The 22,034-nt window shown below is 36.6% G+C and overlaps 2 protein-coding genes and 1 pseudogene across 6 annotated transcripts in view; 2 read left to right on the top strand and 1 right to left on the bottom strand.

The window, feature by feature from the left end:
• Nucleotides 1–847: 847 nt before the first annotated feature.
• On the top strand, nt 848–1,668 carry LOC131432627 (uncharacterized). Its single transcript, XM_058599018.1, has 2 exons — nt 848–1,135; nt 1,191–1,668. The coding sequence occupies exons 1-2, from the start codon at nt 891–893 to the stop codon at nt 1,624–1,626; spliced, it is 681 nt and encodes a 226-aa protein (XP_058455001.1). The 5' UTR covers nt 848–890; the 3' UTR covers nt 1,627–1,668.
• Nucleotides 1,669–2,272: 604 nt separating this feature from the next.
• On the top strand, nt 2,273–3,415 carry LOC131429128 (cytochrome b-like; annotated as a pseudogene).
• An 11,526-nt stretch (nt 3,416–14,941) lies between these two features.
• Nucleotides 14,942–22,034, bottom strand: part of LOC131427563 (dual specificity tyrosine-phosphorylation-regulated kinase 2) — a 303,588-nt gene continuing 296,495 nt past the window's right edge. For 2 of the 5 annotated variants that reach the window (XM_058590874.1, XM_058590873.1), the window contains exon 11: nt 14,942–16,847. In XM_058590874.1, coding sequence (XP_058446857.1) covers nt 16,498–16,847 — 350 coding nt within the window. In that variant the 3' untranslated portion in view covers nt 14,942–16,497. The remainder of the gene's footprint in view (nt 16,848–22,034) is intronic. The other 3 variants (XM_058590876.1, XR_009229283.1, XR_009229284.1) reach the window with 3 other exon arrangements.

The following is a 22,034-nucleotide window of genomic DNA, read 5'->3' as shown; positions in this document are numbered from 1 at the left end:
GATTTCCACAATTTGGTTCTTCTAAGTGCTAGAAACGAATCCCTACAGCATATTGATAGTTTCTTTCAACAAATAATGCAAATCCGAAATTAAATAATCGAAATTAAAATTCTGTATGTTGCTATTTTTATAGCCGTTAGGACCGCCCATTAGTGAAAAAGCTACAAACGAAATCACGTAAAAAGAAACCTCCTAACAAAAATTGGATCAGTTTAGATTCTATCGCCACTGCGAGCAGATGTATTTTGTGTCATTTGCAAAGCTAGTTTCGCTTCCGACAAGAGCGATTACGTCACAGCCGCCAGTTGTTTGCATTGGTGAAAAAACAACGAAAAGTGGACAACGGTGGAGAGCATCAAATCAGCCGTTCTAATGGCTCTAAAAGTTTTCTAAAGAGCTATTAGGTTTTTTTGCTTGCAAATCGAAGGCAAATATCGTCAGTAGTGCAAATCTAGAACTGTTTGATTAGATTTGTGCACTTTTCGCTGTGTGAAATTCACAGTAATCGAGATCAAGTGAATTCTTTGTTTTTACGAAAAATGTGAAAAAGGGGAATGCTTGCATAATTCATACAATTGATCAACTAATTGATATTCGGAAGTGTTAAGGAACATGTCAGTTGCTTTCGTATTCACGACATCCAGTTATGTCTCTGACATTACCCTCCCGCCTTTTTTGTTTGATGAAAGTATCCTTGGTCAGTTTCAGTTTTCTCAACCGAAAACGACATATAAATGCATGTTGTGTTTCGTGAAATTGCAAATTTAAGCAACCACGTTTATTCAGAGCAAAAAGCCAGTGCTAACTTTGTTTTGTTTTTTTTGCGTTTGGAAAGAGAAATCGATTCTTTATTTTCCAAAACTTTTCTGTGAACTCAACTGAATCTAATTATGCCAAAATCAAATTATGAACTACTGCAAACGGCCAAATTTTCTATACGATCACCGCGCAACCGGAATGCGAAACGTGTCCAGCAGGAGTTGGTCAGAGCTAGCGAAAGGAAAAGCCGCTCTCGGAAAACAGTGATCGAACGGTGTTTGAAAGCTGCGAATCAACGTATTGCAAAAGTTGCCCAAAACTTCCTACCCCAGCATGATGAAAGTATTCAAAATGCTGTTGATTTGTTCATTACAAGGTATTTAATTGAAGTGTGTTTAGTATTAATTAGAACATCTATCATTTCTTTGCAGTGAACTTCAAAAAATGGCAATGTCCGTGAAAGATATACGGAATAATACTAGTCTGATTCAAACAAGCATTCAGAAGTTTTTCGATCAACCTCTTGCTACTCAGCAGCAATTTGTGAAGGCATCGATTCTGTCGCAAGCCAACAGAGCCAAGACTCATTCCGATCCATTTCTGATATTTTTGGACCTTCACAAAAAGCAATCAAAGTCGAAAAGACGGTCAGATTCAGCTGAAATTGGACCGTTTGTCGTGAACCTCGAACAGGCTGAATCTGGCGAACAAGCAGATCCGACTCGGTTTCGACTCGAAGATCAACAGCATTTCGTTTCCACTGCAAAACAACTTTGGAACCGTATGAGTCCAGATTTGAAATTACCGTTTTTTGTGCAGGCATTCCTTGTGACACATTTTCCCGAATCACTGGATCACGCGTTATGAAATAGCGAAGATTTTTGGTGCCTAATATTGACACTAGTTTAAAGCAATCGAAAATGAACAATAAAAATTTGTGATTGGTCTGAGAAGTTAAGTCTAACTTGCGGAAAATAATTAAAACAGCACATCAATGATGTTTCCGATCTCCGCAAGGATTCAGTCCTCACCCGGGAGCAATTTTTTTGGTGAATTTAAGATTTTGTATTAGAAAAGAGTTACTTATTGGACCTCTTTGGTCGAAACGATATATTCGGATTGTTCTTGATGTGATCATTCATCTTTCTTGCGTTCAAAGGGTTGCATTTCTTCTCTTTTATTTCGCTACCAGATGGCTGCGGGATCAACTGGGTCTCCTTAATCAATTTTACCACACGGAACATATTCGAATTTTCGATTCCCAACTGTTTCACTAACCACATGTGAATTTACTTCAACCGCGCCCAACAATTTTTGTTGCAACATTTACTTACATGGAAGCTAGCTTGACAACATTATAACAGGTTGTAAAAAAAAATTCACACTCTAAACTAAACTCTCTAATTTTCCAACTAATATAATGGCATTATCATTAATCAATTATTTATTTTCAACTTTATTAGTAACAGTAATATTTTTTGGTTCTTTACGGCCAATAAATTGATTTTAATTTATGTTTAAGCCTTTTCGTCAAATACAACCTTTTATTAAAATTATAAATAATTCTGTAATTGATTTACCTACTCCTATTACTATTTCTGCTTGATGAAATTTTGGATCTTTATTAGGACTATGCTTAATTATCTAAGTTTTAACTGGATTATTTTTAGCAATACATTATACTGCAGATATCGAAACCACCTTTAATAGAGTAAATCATATTTATCGAGATGTGAATAGTGGTTGATTTTTACGTATTTCTCACGCAAATGGAGCTTCCTTCTTTTTGCCTGTTTATATTTACATGTAGGACGAGGAATTTATTATAATTCATTTCATTACATTCCTACTTGAATAGTAGGACCTATTATTTTATTTATAGTTATAGCGACAGGATTCTTAGGTTATGTTCTACCTTGAAGACAAATGTCTTTTTGAGGAGCAACTGTAATTACTAATTTATTATCCGCAGTTTCTTATCTTGGAAATGACTTAGTTCAATGAATTTGAGGTGGATTTGCTGTAGACAATGCTACATAACCTCAATTTTTTACTTCCCATTTTAATTTACCTTTTATTATTTTAGCTTTAACAATTATTAATTTATTATTTTTACATCAAACTAGATCTAATAACCCTTTAGGATTAAATAGAAATATTGACAAAATTCCATTTCATCCTTATTTGGATTTATTATTTTTATTTGCATTTTAATAATTTATATTTGAGAATTTTATTATTATTATTATATCGTTTATTTATACTCGGTTTTAACCTAGTTACGGTCGTTCACTGGGTTATTTGAGAATTTAATTATTTATAAATAGATCCAGAAAATTTTATTCCGGCCAATCCTTTAGAAACCCCAGTTCATATTCAACCTGAATGATATTTTTTCTTTGCATATGCTATTCTTCGATCTATTCCTAATCAATAAGAAGACGTAATTGTATTTGTAGCCTCAATATCTATTTTATTTATTTAACCTTTTATTCATAAAAATAAATTCAAAGGATCCAATTTTATCCAATTAATCAAATTTCATTTTTAAAATTTAACAATTATTTTTCTTTTATTAACTTGAATTGGAGCTCGATCAGTAGAAGTTCCTTTTGTATTGACAGGTCAAATTTTAACTATTTTACATTTTTCTTAATTTTTTATTAATATCTTAATACTAAAATATTGAGATAAATTATAAAATTAAATTTGAATTAATCTAATAAGCTTTTAAAAGTATATGTCTTGAAAACATAAGAAAGAAGTAAAATTTTCTATTATTTTTTTATATTTTTACTCAAATAAAATAAGGGCAACGTACCTCGTTCTCAAATATATGAAAAAGAAATAAAAGTTAATTTGAAAAAAAATCTATAAAGATTTCTTACTAAAAAACTACGCAAAATAATATACTTATATTAGGTGTACAACTTTGCTTCCGCCGTTTTTTTTCCAAAATTTAAAGCTTTATTGCGAAAAAGTGCTTACAGATGTATTATTCAAAGTATTGTCCATCGCTAGCGACAACTTTCTTCCATCTTTCCGGAAATTTTCGGATCCCTGCTCGAAAAATGGAGTCCTTTTTTGACGCTATCCATGAAGCAATCCATTTTTCCAACTCTTCGAAGGATTGAAAATGTTGATCTGCCAGGCCGTGTGCCGTCGAACGGAATAGGTGGAAGTCAGAAGGGCGACATCTGGGGAATACGGCGGGTGAGGCAAGACTTCTCATTTCAGCGTTTCCAGGTACTTTTTGACCACTTTTGCGACGTGAGGCCGAGCATTGTCGTGTTGAAGGATGACTTTGTCATGTCGCTCTTGATACTGTGGCCGCTTTTCTTTTAGCGCGCGACTAATGCGCATCAGTTGCGTTCGGTAGCGATCTTCTTTGATGGTTTCACCCGTTTTTAAGAGCTCGTAGTAAATTGTTATTCATCTTTGAAGGTTTTTTCTCTTCCACCATCACGTTTGTCTTCGACATCGAAATCACAATTTTTAAAAAGTTGGAACCACTCCCGACACGTTCATTTACTCAGAGCAGCATCACCGTAAGTTTCTGAAAGCATTCGATAGCAAAAATTACACCACTAGGTGGATTAAAACAGGTTTTTTTAATATAATCCTGATTCTGTTTATATATTCGACATAGAAGGTAATTTGACATGTATGTGTGCGATCAGTTTTGAAGATTTATATCCTTTTTGTGTTTTCATTTATAAGCCAGTTTTAATTTTGCTGTAGGAGTTTTTGTGATCTGGAGACTTTAAAATCCTCATAATTCTGGAATTTCAGAATTGGAAGTTGGATCTGAATGAAATTTAATTAGAAATAAATTTGTTTTGAATCTAAGTTCGTGAAAATCGATCGATACCAATTCCATTTTGGAAATATAGGACACTATAATTTTAAATTTTTAAATCGCGATTCAAATGAGCGACCACAAAAAAAAATTCTGCGGCCTAATACTCATATTCAAGTTAACATGAATAGACATGAATGCTTTTTTATCAAAAAATCTACTGATACTGTTTGAAGCGTAGCAGACTTCAAAAAGTGTAGAGCGTTATATGATCGGCTGATAAGTGCAACTTAACGTTGAAACCCCCTTTAAGTAGTTTTGAATGAGAAAATCGAATTAATATTTTGTGTGCCAAAACCGAACTTAAACTTTTCAAAACAGAAAACGTTTAATGTGATTTTAGTGCAGGAACCGGGTAAAACACTTTTAAATTGAGGTCCAGTGCAGGGTTGCTGAAATTCGCCTCACGCAACTCATTAACGTTCATCGCCTGCGAACGATTCAAGAACGGAGACAGCAAAGCATGTAATGCCGGACGAGGCAAAAGCTATGCTTAATATGTGACTGCCTGAGCGACTCGCAAGAGAGAAGAGATCTTGCTTTTTCATGCTTGTTGCTATTCCGCCGTGAGCCATTCTCCACCATTTTAAGAGCAGGTATCATCAGGCACGAATAGCGCTTACATTGAATCAATTTTTGACTCACTGCGAGTCAAAATGCCAGCAATCATAAATGCAAGTGTACGAAAAAAATTGAAGACAAAAATTAGCGATGCGATGGAAGCAATTTTTTATTTTGCTTAGTTTAATTGTCTCGTAGATATTGCCCTGATAAAAAGTGTGCGTTGAACATCACAAATTAGCTTGGAAAACTTTAAACGTAATATCATTACTTATTATTGGAAGATGGCGAAACGATTGGGTTGGATAAAAATAAAACTGATAGTCCACTTCAAAACGTTGTTTAAAATCGTATACTAATGTACATATAATGTACTTCCTACTGCAATAAAACTAATGAAACAGTTTATTCAGATTTCACCGAATACTATTCTCACGTTCGTACTCCGTGCTGTTGAAATTTTGCGACAAGTAATGGCAGATAGATTTTAAAAAAGCTGGAGTTGAATCACCTGAGGGCAATCACTTTTGTAAAGTGAAAATTTTGCAGTTTATATGGCTTATATAAGAAATAAAATAAAAGGAATTATTTTCCACATATAACTGTAGCAACACTTTTGATTCTCTTTCGGGTTGGTTTGATATTTATTTTATTTATGATTTTTAAAATGGACTGAAATATCTACAGTGATATTTTTTAAAATCACATATGATTATGAATGATCAAGTCCAATACGCAATATCAATATGCAATGCAAATAGACAAAAATATATTCTGAATATTGATTATAGAGGCAAGTCTAATCTTTTAATTCCTGGGATGATTTATTTTTTCATGTTTTTATTATATTAAACACAATTTAACGCTTCTTCGCATAGATTTGATTTATAGAAGTAATAGGAGTGCAGGGTTTTCCACAACGTTTGAACCTACTGAGACGCCATGTAACTGCTTGCTCTGCAAAAATCAAAGCAATTAAGAAGAATGGCTAACAAAGAAATAGTCATTACTAACTAAATACTCATTCAGCATCTTTTACCATACATCTACGCAAATTATCGATTAGAATAACTGTACTACGATCAGGAAATTAAGACTTTTAAATTGAGAATCACGGTTGTGGTTCCGGCCAACTGCCACAGGATGTCGAAGCATTTTGTAAAACGCAACATAAAATTGGAGGAATAGATGTTCCATTGAAATTTACTTTTGCATTTTTGTATCGCCTTATTAACTTAGTCCTATTTTAATGCATTCATTAAATTTTTGCATTTAATATTATCATTTTTGGAGTTTCACAAAACTATTGCCTCGTAAGTTTTTCTTCCAAAAGCAAACAGCAAAATAATAACGTAATGTGATATCAGTTGAGAAATTGATGAGCTGAAATCAAATTAAGATTACAATCTGATATTGCTGTCAAAAATGTATTGAAAATAAAATGTTCTACAATTGACTCCCGAAGTGATCGGTTTAGCTTTTTTTTAAAAAAGAACATCCGCTAGAAGAAATTGTAAATTCAATTTCATAACATTTTACAATATTCATATTACAGAGGAAACGATTTCAATTTGAAAAATAACACAATCCGCGTGGTTTATCGATTAGTCAGATAGTGCGATTTAGATTTTTTTTTTTTTTTTTTTTTTTTCATAAATACGTTTATTTCATAGGCAATATACATAAGTTTTTCTTCGCCGTGGCATCCACAATACATAGTAGTTTAAACCTAATACATTTCGAATATCATATTAGTATGTTGGTACTCATTAGTTAATCTAAACACTGTTTTTATCAAGCGAGTTGCTATTTTAAATTACATTAAATAAAATACATTTATTTTGTACATGATCTTATAACTATTTCAGGATTGTTTGTATCAGTTCACCACTTATATTCAATATCCTATAGTTGGCTATTGGTTGAACTCATGGAAGAGAAAACAGTTTAACATAAAATAAAATTTAAATTGGAACTCCAATGGATTTAATGAAATGATAAAGAAGTTTCATGTATGGAAGGTCACGACAAGCAAGAATGTCGCGAACTGGGACATTGGATAGTCTACCTTGGGTACGCAAGGAATTTATTAGTTGAGATCTGACATCACGAAACTCCACGCATGTCCAAACAACATGGTCAATATCGCGGTAACCTTCGCCGCAAGCACAATGATTAGTCTCGGAAAGTCCAATTCGAAGGAGATGTGCATCTAACGTGTAGTGATTGGACATGAGTCTGGACATCACACGAATGAAATCTCTACTCACATCCAGTCCCCTGAACCATGCCTTTGTCGATATTTTAGGAATAATTGAGTGCATCCACCGACCCAGATCATCTTTATCCCAAGAAGCTTGCCAGCTGGCAAGTGTTCTTTGGCGAGACGCGCTATAGAATTCGTTGAAAGCAATCGGTCTCTCATAAATTTCACCCTCAATAGCACCACGTTTGGCTAAAATATCGGCTCTTTCATTGCCTGGAATGGAGCAATGAGCCGGAACCCAAACTATTGTGATTAGATAATTATTATTCAATATGTCGTTCAGACACTGTTTTATTTTACCCAAGAAAAACGGTTCATTTTTGCCAGCAGCGTTTGAGCGAATGGCTTCAATTGCACTCAGACTATCTGTGAAGAGGAAATAATGGTTTGGAGATAATGTGACGATTACATTCAAGCTATAATGAACTGCTGCTAACTCTGCTATATAAACAGATGCAGGTTCTTGAAGCTTGAATGAGGCCGAAACATTATTGTTGAACATACCAAACCCTGTCGCTTCTTCCATTCGCGATCCGTCCGTGTAAAACATTTTCTCAGAGTTAATATGCCTGAACTTACTTGAAAATATTTTTGGGATTTCCATAGAGCGTAGGTGGTCCGGGATTCCACGCACTTCGCGCTGCATGGATGTGTCGAAAAATAAAGTTGAGTCAGGGACATTTAGGAGGCTGACACGGATAGGAATATATCTTGAAGGGTTGATTTCCTGTGACATATGGTTAAAATATACTGTCATGAATTTTGTTTGAGATCGAAGCTCGACTAGTCGTTCGAAATTATTAATTACCATGGGATTCAGCACATCACATCTTATTAGCAGGCGTGATGAAAGCTCCCAAAATCGATCTTTTAATGGAAGAACTCCCGCCAGAACTTCAAGACTCATTGTATGTGTCGAATGCATGCAGCCTAAAGCAATTCGCAAACAACGGTACTGAATTCGCTCAAGTTTGATAATATGAGAATTTGCAGCGGAACGAAAACAAACGCATCCATATTCCATCACTGAAAGTATCGTTGTCTGATACAATTTTATTAGATCTTGCGGATGAGCACCCCACCAAGACCCTGTTATTGTTCGAAGAAAATTTACTCTTTGTTGGCATTTCGTTATCAGATACCTAATGTGTCCTCCCCACGTGCATTTGGAATCAAACCACACCCCGAGGTATTTGAAAGTCAAAACCTGTTCGATTATTCTTCCCATCATATGAAGCTGAAGTTGCGCGGGATCATGCTTTTTTGAAAAGACGACCAGCTCTGTTTTCTCCGCAGAGAATTCGATACCAAGATGAACAGCCCAAACGGACAATTTATCTAAGGTATCTTGCAATGGTTTTTGCAGATCAATAGCTTTGGATCCAGTAACTGAAACCACGCCATCATCTGCCAATTGTCTTAGTGTACATGGGGTTACTAGACAGCTGTCAATGTCATTCACGTAAAAATTATAGAGGAGCGGACTGAGGCATGAGCCTTGCGGGAGACCCATGTAGCTAATTCTGATTGTTGCCAAATCGCCATGTGAAAAATGCATGCGTTTCTCTGACAAAAGGTTGTGCAAATAATTATTTATAACCGCTGGGAGTCCATGTTGGTGGAGCTTGTCTGAAAGAACATCAATGGAAACTGAATCAAATGCTCCTTTAATGTCTAAAAATACAGATGCCATTTGTTGCTTTTGAGCGAAGGCAATTTGGATGTCAGACGAAAGTAATGCAAGGCAATCATTCGTCCCTTTATTTCTACGGAAGCCAAACTGAGTATCTGACAACAAACCGTTCGTCTCGACCCAAGTGTCGAGACGTCGTAGAATAATTTTTTCGAACAATTTTCTGATGCAGGACAACATCGCAATGGGTCTATATGAGTTGTGATTGGAAGCTGGTTTCCCCGGCTTTTGAATGGCGATAACTTTCACTTGTCTCCAGTCAGGTGGAACAATATTTTGCTCAAGAAACTTGTTGAACAATTCCAACAAACGTCTTTTTGCGAGGTCGGGCAGATTCTTCACCAAGTTGAATTTAATTCTGTCCAATCCAGGAGCGTTATTGTTACAAGACATGAGTGCTATGGAAAATTCCATCATTGAAAAGGGGCTATCAATGGAATTATCATTTGAAGAAGACTCCCTAACAATGCTATGCGTAGGAACGGAATCTGGACAAACTTTCCTCGCAAAATCAAATATCCATCGATTCGAGTACTCCTCACTCTCATTTCCTACGTTACGATTCCTCATTCGTCTGGCCGTATTCCAAAGAGTGCTCATTGAGGTTTCTCTTGACAAACCTTCCACAAAATGTCTCCAATAGCTGCATTTCTTAACCCGAAGTATGTTCTTGTACTTGGTTTCTAAAACCAAGAATTTTTCAAAATTCTGAGGAGTTCCTCCTCCTCGTTTTAAAAACGTCTTGAAAGCATTTTGTTTCGCGTGTTTAGCATCTGAGCACTCTTTGTCCCACCAAGGATTTGGAGGTCTTCTGTTAGACGATGGACCAAGAAATCGTTTGGTTTGGGCTTGTTCTGCGGCCTCCAGAATCGAACAAACGAGGAAGTCATATTCTTCAAGTGGGGGAAGCTCTTCCATTGAAGTTAAGACACTTGAAATATTACTTTGGTATTTAATCCAGTCAATATTTTTTGTCAAATCATATGGAATATTAACTGAATTAGCAATGCCTTTGTTACTGCTAATTGAGATGATGATTGGTAAATGATCGCTACCATGTAAATCAGGAAATACTTTCCAGGTGCAATCTAGTCGAATTGAAGTCGAACAAAGAGATAAATCTAATGCACTTGGACGTGCAGGAGGTCTTGGGATCCGTGTCATGCTACCCATATTTAGTACCGTCATGCTAAAATTGTCGCAAATATTATATATTAGAGATGATCTGCTATCATTGTAAACGGAACCCCACATCATTCCGTGCGAATTGAAATCTCCTAAAATCAAACGTGGAGCAGGAAGGGCTTCGACAATTTCATTAAGCTGTCGTTGTCCAACTTGAGCTCTTGGAGGAATATATACCGAAGCAATGCAAATGTCCTTTCCTTTAATGTTTATTTGACAAGCAACAACTTCTATACTAGAAGTCGAAGGAATGTTTAATCTATAAAAGGAATAACATTTCTTAATTCCTAAAAGCACTCCACCATACGGGGAGTCTCTGTCGAGACGTATAATGTTAAAGTCATTAAAATTTAAGGCTATGTTTGATGTAAGCCATGTTTCGCACAAAGCAAATACATCACATTTTTGACTATGCAACAAAACTTTAAATGAATCAAGTTTTGGCATGATGCTTCGACAATTCCACTGCAGGACAGTGATTGAATCATTTGCGGCGGATGATAAATTATCCATCAAATGATACAAAACCTGAAAGTGCTGGCCATTGAGCTGATAACTGTTTCAAAAAAGTTCTAGCTATTGGAAGGAATGCTGTTATGATGGTCTTTAGAGGTTCAGAAATATTGAATGCAGCGAAAATCCATTCTACAATTTCCGAAAATTTCAGTAATCCTGTTGGTGAATGTGAAATGGAGCCCACTGGATTATTGTCTTTTCTTGAGCTAGTTCCTGGATTGGTTTGTGAATTTGACAAACCAGGAGGCACAGTTTTTGGTTTTAAATTTGGCTTTTTAGCTTTAACACGGGGATCTTTTTTTGAAGGTATAATTTTAGGTGTCTTTTTTGGTATTTTGTGGTTTGTTAATCTCCTCTTAACAGACCCTTGAGGAGTGACAAACGAGGTATCTTCACTATTTCCGTCAGAGTCAGATTCCTCTGGCTCCGCAAGATTTGAAAAACCGTTTTCGGTTTCCAAAGGGGAGACATGTATGACCGTTTTGAGCATTTCTGCATATGTGCGCTTAGACCGTGCTTTTAAAGAAAGCTTCATTTTGTCTTTACGCAGCTTAAATGCAGCGCACACTGAAAGATCATCATGAGGGCTTTCCCCACAATAAACACATTTTTCAACATCTTTATCGCAAAGATTATCCTTATGAGGCCCTTGACATTTGATACATTTGGACTTATTACTACAGTAAGTAGCTGTATGTCCGAATTTTTTACAGTTCGTGCAATTCATAACATGCGGTACGAAAAGCCGAACAGGAAGACGAATTTTATCGATATAGACATGGCTAGGCAATGCAGATCCGGCAAATGTTACGCGAAACGAATCTGAGGGACGATAAGACTTTTTTCCATCGACAATAGATGCTGAGTACAATTGTTTGCACTCGAGTATCTTAACTCCCTCAAGCATGGAGTTTTTAAAACGGCCAACTCCATTTTTAAGTAAATCATCTGCTGTCAGACTTGCTTCAGTCACAACACCGTCAATTTCTACCTCCTTCGATGGAATGTAAACTCGATATTCAATAGCAAATAATTTACAGGTTACAATATCGTTTGCCTGTTTCAAGTCGTTAACTACAACTCGAATTTTATCTCTATTAACCTTACAGATTTCTTTAACTTCAGAGAAATGTGATGTCAAATCCTTTGTAATTTGCATCAAGTTTAAAATCTTTTCTTTTTTTCGAAGATAGACTATCCATGGCCCAGTGGTACCCTGTGGATAATGTTTAGCCCTCGGAGTATTTAAACTTTTACTAGTATCCGGAATCGGATTCGGATGATCTTCCATGAGATCATCCATTACATTAAATTTTTTTTGTAAATTAATAATACCAAAATAAAAACTTATGTTTAGTAAAATTTCAGATATAAGAAATAAAAAATAAATTAAATTAAATCTACCTTGTAGCTGATGTCTCTGTTCCTTTATCGTGAAGAACGACGTGAAGCTCTTCCAACGATTTCCAATTGGCAGTCTTTTGCTGTTTCCAATTGGCAGTCTTCTGTCGTTTACTGCTATCTCAGTTGCTCTGCCGTCGTTGTGAACACCACTGCACTTGCTGTACCTGACCCCAGGTACAGTGCTTTTGCTCTTGGTGGCGATCAAATGCGATGCTTGCAGTGTAGCACCTCGCGATATATGCCGTCTCTTTTGATCCTACGCAGCGTACAAATTCTGGTACCTGGTAGATCAGCACTGGGTTGCTTTAGCACCTCTGTGCCTTTGCACCCCTTCGTCTTCGCACCTTTATGCGATGGCACCTCTGTGACTCGTCACTTCTATGCTCTCGCACCTCTGTGTCTCTACACCTCTGTGCGTATGAACGGGATGGCCTTCGTTGCTAGCTTTCCAGTCGGGAAACGCCCCGAATATTGCGTTTGCTATGGGCAGTTTAACTACCTGAAGCTTAGAATTGTCTCGGTAGCAGCCGTTAACTCACGAGCCAGTACAATCGAAACACAACCTCTTCGCTTGAATGGTTTTTACTGAATGGTTTAGAATTTTTGTTACTCATATCACACATTCAGTTTTGAAACTACTCATTGTATTATTTACCTTAAAACTGTGTTGAGCAAAAAAATTTTTACGTGAATACTTCAAGGATCACATACAAAGAGTCCAAATGAAATATAATTCTGTTATCACATAATCAGGAGATAGTAGGAGAATATAGGATCAAGAAAAACAAAATGCATTTAATTCCACTTTATTTAACGTCACTAATGTCACGAGACAGATAATTTTGTTGTGTTTGATTGTATGATACTTGATTTTTAGATATTTATTTCGTTATTGGAAACTGCGGAAGGTCTTCATTGCACGATTATCCATGGCACAGTTTCCAACAAGTAACTGTAGAGAGTTTGTTTGTTTTTGATAATTCTTCAGTAAAATCTTATGTTGTCCTCCAAATTAGTGCCTTATACAAAATTATAGAAGTTCTATTTCGGTTTTAGTTTCTATTATATTGTAGCTCTAACGCCCTGTCTATTGAATGTGACGGAATTATTTGGTGTTTATGGTTCTTCTAGTATTTGTACGAACTGATAGTGTTTATCATCAAAGTTGGTCTCAACTTTTTTGGTAGTTGACTTGGTTCGAAACAACTTGTCTCGATGTCAATACAAATACTATTAGTTTATTATGAATGATTAACATGAAATTAAAAGCAATCATCACATATTTTTTTTTTTTTATTCAATAATATAATTATTTTTAAGGCACATTGCTTTAGCTCTAAGGTGCCAAGGACTTTTTCTAATTTTATTAACGACTAATTTAAAACTAGGATAGTATGATTGGATAATGTTGTATTGGGGTCGCAGTGGTCGACTTTGGCAGATCCAACCTTCAGCTGGCGATCGGCACCGGCCGGTGGATGGAATATATCATGAGTCTTCCAAATGACGTTGGCCGCATCCCTCGGTCCGTGTGGGTCCGCGGGAATCATCACATATGTTTATAATTATTAAGGAAACGATCGTCGAATGGCTTTGTAATCGGTATATAAATAGTTTCACGATCATGAGAAACAATAATAGTTGACAAAAACTTGGGACTATTACTTCTCAGGCATAATAAACAACCCTACATTCGACCGAATGAAAAATACCAATTTGGCATTTCGAATGAGGTATAATTTGTTTGGAAAAGTCGAACTCGATCGAAACACAAAATGAATTTATTATAGAACTACGGAATAGGAGTGAAAGTTACATATTTACGACACACAAAAACGCTCTATTAATAACCCTTTACAGTTTGATGATTAATCAATAACATATTCTGGCAGGTATCAAAGTTGTCCTTAACGCTACAAATCACGATTGAAGTATAGCAAACACCGAAGAAATGTGCAGTGAAGACAATTCAAAAAGATTCGACATCTTTCTTATAAGCTTTATACAGGAATAAAATTTTATCCTGGGCGGTCATTCAGTTGTACCGCCATACGTCGCAGAGAACGAATCACCGTGAGTAGAAAATTCGACTCAACGCGAGTCATCAGCACCACCGAATAGCTTTCTACCTAAACGCTTCGAAACGAACTCACTGCGAGCGAACAGAGTGCATATATGATGCTTACTTGCTTTGCCAAGCGGTACAATTCTCTGAGTGGAAGGAGAGAATGAATGAAGCAGACACGGAATATATACAAACTGCTCGCCGCACGGGTAGAGCATCGCCGGTGAAGAGAATAGTTCACGAGTAATGTTTCATTGATAGGATCAGCAACCTTGGTCCAGTGTAATAACAACGCAATTTATTTTTGTTTATTTCGCCAGTTATTATTAGTCTAAAGCAACCAAAATTTTCTAGTAATATCTTGTTACGTTAGACTTCCAGTTTTAATAAAACTCCAGCGAAAAAAATGGTAACTTCTAAAAAAAGCATGAACTAAGCTTTGCTCCGGGTGTGCGTTTAATCCCATCTACTCTTATAGGCACATTCCTTCCTACATCTCACTGGCCAGTCGAGAGAAGTCGCCACTCGAACGAAAGTGAATTTTTTGGATGGTCTTTCGGATGGGTCCTTCAACTGAAAAGAGCTGTTACATTTGTGGGGTTTCTTTTCACTAGTTAAATGGAAATTTTAGCATTGAATTGAATCTTTATATTTCCGATATTGCGGTTTTGACAAGAATGTACATAAAATAATGTTCCCATATATAAGTATATGTATAGTCATATATTTCACTTCGTTTAAGAGTAATTCTGCGTTTCCGCATCAATCATAGTGGTGTCTGAAAGAAGAGCTTCGACATTTGCTTGTTCTAGAAATTTAGCGGTGCCTTTAACTTACTTAACATTGAAAAAGTTCTCAATCGAAGCCAGTAACTTTATAGATCAGCGCTTATTTTGAATGTTTGTTTTTGTTTTTCGGTTTGCAAGCAATTTCAAACGTATTACTTTATTTTGAAGATGATTTGTCATAACATTACATAAATGAAACATTTTCACTACTCACTAGAAATCACTTACTTCGACGCCTGAATTATTAGGTTAAATATATTTATCTGTTTGAATCTGGCATTAGAACTGATCCTATTTCTGTTCAGGGCTGCTATTTGCATTCTGGCTGTCACTAAACAATAAATTACGATTATCGGCTATACATTTTTAATCTACGTTATTAAAAGTCAGTCGTACTTTGATGCATTTGCAACACTGTTCGTCACGAAATTTCATTCCGGTCCTTGATTTCCGTTCTGATGTGATCCGAATGCTAGTCAATTTAGGTTTTCTAATCTACAACACTGTCTCAATTGGTCTGTTGATTTATTTTTTGCTTACGTAATTCTAGCATCAGGGGTCAACTGGGGGGGAAGCGATAGTTGCTATCTCAAAATGAAAAATAAATTTCAAGATATCACGATCATTCCGTCTCCATTTGTTTTTTATTCGAATGCAGCCTACTTCCGTTGTTTGTCCGTCGATTTGGAACATTGATCAAAGATTTGTTTGTGTGTGTGTGTTTGTCCTCTGCTTGGTTTTACCTCAGAAAACTGTAATGTTCTAATACTGTATGATTCATCATGAATTATTTCCCTATTTCACATTTGCTTGCATAGATTTTAGAAACTTGAAGAATCAAATTGGAATGAAAATTTGAAGTAAATCAACAACTAAGCCGTTTTTGAACAAATGTTTAGCATCTCTCTCTCTCTCTCTCTCTCTCTCTCTCTCTCTCTCTCTTTTGGCAGCAACAAAATTGTTAAGAAAACCTAACTGAAATGAGGAGATTCTTATGGAAAACAGATTTGCACATCCCCTTCTTTGTCATACGTTTTCTACGGGTCTACTTCGGATGATCCTAAACTGAATGGCAAACAGTCGGGTCCACTATTTGGGAGGAAGGCAGTGGAAGGATAATAACTCTCTGAGGATTACGGATACTGATTAGCGATTAATTCCTATCGTTCTACCTCATCTAGATTCGCGCGTTTCGCCATACACTATACACATCACTACAAAACTATTCACAATTAGGTACGACCTGAACCTAGTAGGCCTCTATCCTACAGTCGTGTCAACGTAAGGTACGGTACGGGTATTTTTTTTGTTTGTTTTGTTTTTGGAGGAAGAAATTGGGTTCGTCTAGACCATGCCGGTCATTTTGCTGCTGGTGTCCCTGACCTTACTGAGAGTACCATGTCATGCACGTCCGAAAATGGCGGACACATCCCCGGTGCTTTGGGAGTGCGGCATTCCTCCGTGATGATGGTAGTGACCACTGCCACCACCGCCTCCACCAGCCACGTGATGATTCGAGGAGTACTTGCTGCTACTGGAGTTTATTGTCTGACTGCTGCCGCTATGATGCATGCCCATGTTGTTGTTGTTGTTGATGTTGTTGTTGTTGTTGTTGTTGTTGTTATGGTTGCTAATGTTGGTACTACTGGAGTGATTGTTGTTGTTGTTGTTGGATGCATTCAACGTTGTCTTGCGGGCGTGGTACAATCGATGTAACGAGTATTGCTGTTGTGCTGATTCGAGATCTGTTGCTGGGAAGAAAACAATTTACAATTATAATATTTCCGTTTTTTTTTTGGCAGTGACTTAACATAGAGTAAGGAAAACACAAACGACATTCAACTGCGAAACACCACTTGATAAATGAGCTGTAATGGACGCAATTTATTCAATTGAAAGTGAGTGATTTGTGATTGAACTAGTTTTTGTAAAGATGTATTTTCACTTCGAATATTGAGTTTGACGGGTCAAGAATTTCTGTCGTTTTAGAAAGTTTCTCACTGTATGAAAATAAATAACTCTTAATTATTAACAAAAAAAAGCAATGTGATAATTGTCCTTTACAAACTCATGTAAGATTCTAAATGCACAAACGAACGCTACCCGAATCATTTACTGTGCGCCACAATGGTATTCTATAAATAAAACTTTTGAATAAAACCCACAAGATTTATTGTTAAATGTGAATATAATTACTACACTACGGTTCAGGTTTGCATCGTAAGGGTTTTATTTGTGTGTTTATTAACTTGTTCTCACACTCCAATTTTGAATCCAATACTAGATGAGATGGTCGCCGAAAAGTACTGCAATTGTCAAAAAGTCTATGATGCTTTATGATAATTTTATGTTAAAGTAGACATGCCAATTCCACCGCGATTCAATCATTTATTTTGTTTTGGCTGCCGAATCTTAAGTACGAAAAATCTACGAAGACACTCAATAAATATTTTGGAAAAAAACAATTCTACCCCTCATGTTGTCTCCGGATCAAAAATTCGAACGCGAGCGCACTTCGTAAGCATGTTTAGTCATACTGATACGGAATTGGGTGTTTTTTTGTATCGATTGGAGAATCGTCGATGAAATTTAATGGCTCTATTATTACACTTAAGAGAACAGGATGTCAATAAGTCGGAAAGCTCATTGCGTCGGTTTTAGGAAGTGGTAAACAAATCCTGTAGACCTTGTTTTTTTGCTTTTCCATGCGATCTCTCCGGAGATGGAGTTAAGCCTGTTTTTGCTCACTAAGCCAACGATGTGCGACAATTCTTATTTTCAGGGTTGTTACGAAAAATTTCAAAATCAAAACGCGCGGAATCCGCGCGAAGTCGAACACTACAACGCGCGGTATTCGAGCGAAGCGTTAGACAACTATTTTTATGCAGGTGATACTTTCCGCAATACTTGAATATTCACTTAAATATAATTTAAAAACCATGAAAACGATTTCAGTTTTATTCTCCATCTATTTCGATGTCCTTAGATAAGGAGCAAGACTCTTTGCAAGCGTATGTGTAATGTCAACAATATGTGTGTAAAACCAATTCCGGCGCTTATTTTCCTGATTTTTCTCAATAAATCTTCCATATGGTTAAAAAATAAACCAATCGGTTCATACTGCTTATAATTGCAGTTCAAGAAAAGCGAAAATCTTAGTCTAAAACTCTTCCGCTTTCCTTAAAACTGCTCGAGAAAAAATACCTCAGTTTCAGCTTACATTCACTAACACATTTGATTAGCAACAAACACATTCCTATGTGGATTTCCTCTTGCAGAAATTATTGCGATATAAGGATTTACGTACCTTCTATAAGTAAACCCGTAAAATTGGAACCTTTAATTTAACACGCGAAAGGCAATGGATATGGAATGTTGTCGTAAAACTATTTATTTTTCCGGAATACTGCTTTTGTAACAGAAAGTGTTTAGTTTTGTTTATTTTGTTTAGCGCAATCTAATACAAATGCATTGAAGCAGTGTTGCTAACTTTTATTATAGGGGAATAGAATCTACATTCATAAAATGTAAGCAATTTTCCATCGAACGTTGGTGAAAAATTGTTCAAAACTGATATTTCATACAAAATGTCAGGCTTAACATTCATTTGAGAATAAATTATTGTCAGAAAAAAAAATTGTTTGAAACTCTATCCTGCAAGTCACTTTGATAAACTCGTTGCACTACATATACGAATACATAGATCTATGACATACGTACCAAATAAAATGTGCGTAAAATACACAAATTACCAACACAAGTTAACTTGGTTTACTCTTGATCTTTAATTAATACTCTCTGATGTACGGAAAATGTTATAGTAAAAATAAAAATGCGTACAATTGTGATTTTGAAAGAAGTTAAACAGGTTTTACCGAAGATATTTTTTTTGCTTCGACATCTCTTTGCTCGGCAGACATTTTCTTCTTGATAAGAAAAATTTTAAGCTAGACCACATCAGGATGATCTGATTCGCTCTTTTTAATTTCAGTTTCAATTATAATAGAATTTACTCTGAATGTCTTTCATTTCCTCCTCATCTCTTATTATTTTATTTACATCAGGGAAAAGACCACTGGAATTAGTTTCTGTTAAAATTGTTCTCCGGCAGGCATAAAACTTCCTCATCTTTTGCATCAATAGATCAAAATAATCCAAATGATACATTTCCTTAAATCTAGTGCTTCTATAGTAACTAAATCTAATGAAACAGTAACATAAGAAACGATTTCTTGATAACATTACGTGATAAATGAAAGTCGAAAGAATTGAAACATCTGTTGCGGCACATGCTAGCAATGGGCTCGTTATATCCATAATTAGTTCTAACATAGGAAATCCGAAGAAAAAATAGGAAAACTACGACGTCGAATATCAAATTGTACAATTGCAAGCTCTATGTACTCTCTAAAATTTAACTTGGTTTCCAGAACACCCAAGTCCTTAACAGATGATGCGCGTTCGAGAACAGTTTGTGAAATATTATAGTCGAACTTGAATACAGACTTTTTGCTACTAAAAGAGATGACGGAGTATTTAGTGGCATTTAAACCATTTTGGAATATGAAATGTGAAAGTCATCGGCGAACGATAGTTTCATGCACTTGATCGAAAAATTTAGATCGTTGAGATACAATAAAATTATGAACGATCCAAGGTGACTTCCTTGAGGAACTCCAGAAGTAACAACACATGGTGAGGTTTTACAGGCTCCTATTTTCACTATCATTTCATTACCAGTTAGATATGATCGAAGTCAATTGAAAAACGATCCGTGTAATCCCAGTATACTTAACTTATGTTATGTGATGATTAATTTCGTCAAACGCAGCAGGGGAAGTTAAAAGCTCTGGCATGGATCCAAGCTAAGTCTCAGATATGTAGTCAGAGCAACTATGTGTTATAAAATCACGAACTATAATTTCAAATAGCTTCGATTCAGCGCACAACGCATCAATTCCACGGTAGTTGGATACTATACCCTTGTTCGCATTGGATTTCTTCCATATTTCAGGAAAAATTCCAGAACGCAAAGAATAATTGAAAATGTTGGATAGTGGAACCAACACTTTCTTATCACCACGGATGGAATCCCAGAACTTCTTCGTTTCTTTAATTGTCAGACTTCGCTTTGTAAGCATGTCGTGCAAATTTTGCTCTAAGAATGCGAATTTTATCATACACAAAATTTGTTACCATATTTTTGAATAACCGCATTCCATTTATTACGTTATTTGCATTATTGAATGTATTTTCACTGAGACGATATCTGCCATCAGACATCAATATCCTTGAGTGCGAAAATCTTCTTTCGATTTCCGCATTGGAATGGGAAAACGCAATCACATATATCGAAAAGTTTTTGTAATTCCTGGTAACAGCTCTGTTGAAATAGCAACTTGTATCACTCGAGATCGAAAAGCATAAAATCGAAATTTTGTCCACTGAAGAAAGCATTTGCTAGAACCGCCTTCTAGTAAATTTCAGTTTTATCAAGGTGAAAACTCATCAATTCGGCCAGCAAAGATTTTTTTTATTCGAACAAATGAAATGTGGAATGATATTTTTTGAAATTCGCGCGAAATCTGCGCCCGAGCATCGAAATCTTAGCAGAAACCGTGCTAAATCAACGAAAATCGCGAGATCCGCGAAAACCGCGTAATCCACGCGACCGTAACAACCCTGTATTTTACTTCGGGCACATGTCATGTTAGTTGTTGGGCAAACCAATCGGCTTCCATCAAAACCTCCAAAACGGAACTCACTTCATTTTCTCAGAAATGACTCAACCGATTTTCACACACTTTTTTTACAAGGTGAAATGCATTTACGTACAGAGTATGGGACTATCCAAAGGACTACCATTGTATATTTTTAACTACCCACTAAAACACCTTGGATCCCCAACTCTACCTCCTTGGAACTACCGTTAGGTATTACTTCGGGATGGAATGGTATCGTTGTTCAAAGCACATTTTATGACCTCATGCATCGCCATGGACGACTACATCGTTCTCTCCTACTGTTGGACTATTTAGCTCTCGAATATGAGACACTCGCTTTTCTGCAGGGAATCTAGACCAGAAGGATGTCGAGGTCGGTCCAGCGATTCCAGTTGGAGCATGACTTCCGGTTCACTGGCACCGCGATGACCCAGAGATGGTCTACGTCACGAACTACTCGGCTAGTTCCCGACGATGAATCTAGCCTACACCGACGGAAAAGTTCCCCGACGATGGAAATTTTCCCGGGACCGACGCTTCCGAAACCCGTGAACGATTCGAACGGCAGGCTTCCTGGGTAGGTCCAGTGATTTCGGTTGGAGGATGACTTCCGGTTCACTGGCACCCCGACGATCCATACCGGAGTTACGTCGCCATCTACTCATTTAATCCCTGTTGAAGGAACTAGACTACGCCGAACGGAGAGCTCCCTGACGAAAGAATGTCTACCGATACCGAATTTCGTGTTACGCCACAAGGGACACTCGAATGAGTGCCGAAGTTGGTCCTGTGATTACGGTTGGAGCATGGCTTCCGGCTCACTGTGTCTTCTACTCGGCTAGTTCCGGACGAAAGATCTAGCCTACACCGACGCAGAGTTCCCCAATGTTCTTCCGTAACCGTCACCTCCGATACCCGTGAACGGATCGATCGGCAGGATACCTGGGTAGCTTCAGTGATTCCGGTTGGAGGATGAATTCCGATTCACTGGCGTCCGGACGATTCATGCCGGGGCTACGTTGCCATCCCGGTGATGTTTTCGTCTTTTGTACCAGCACGTAGCGGTTTTGCATCGTCATTTTGTATGACATTTTTAAAATTTTGACACTTTTCGCCGTAAAATTTCGGAACTGGAAGTCGGATCTGGATGAAATTGCACAGTATCTTTGAAGACGAGCTTTAATTTGAATAAAAAAATTGAATGAAATCACTTTT

This window comes from Malaya genurostris, chromosome 2 (genome assembly GCF_030247185.1).
Source record: "Malaya genurostris strain Urasoe2022 chromosome 2, Malgen_1.1, whole genome shotgun sequence".
In the NCBI taxonomy this organism is placed as follows: Eukaryota; Metazoa; Arthropoda; class Insecta; order Diptera; family Culicidae; genus Malaya; species Malaya genurostris.
Note: the sequence above shows the minus strand (reverse complement) of the source record. Positions and strands in the feature narration are given on the sequence as shown.

What these genes read in the sequence shown, in the direction of transcription:
- LOC131432627 (XM_058599018.1), top strand. Translation starts at nt 891, where the DNA reads ATGCCAAAATCAAATTATGAACTACTGCAAACGGCCAAATTTTCTATA. An exon ending in GTTGATTTGTTCATTACAAG is followed by an intron (nt 1,136 to 1,190) that starts GTATTTAATTGA and finishes ATTTCTTTGCAG; the next exon opens with TGAACTTCAAAAAATGGCAA.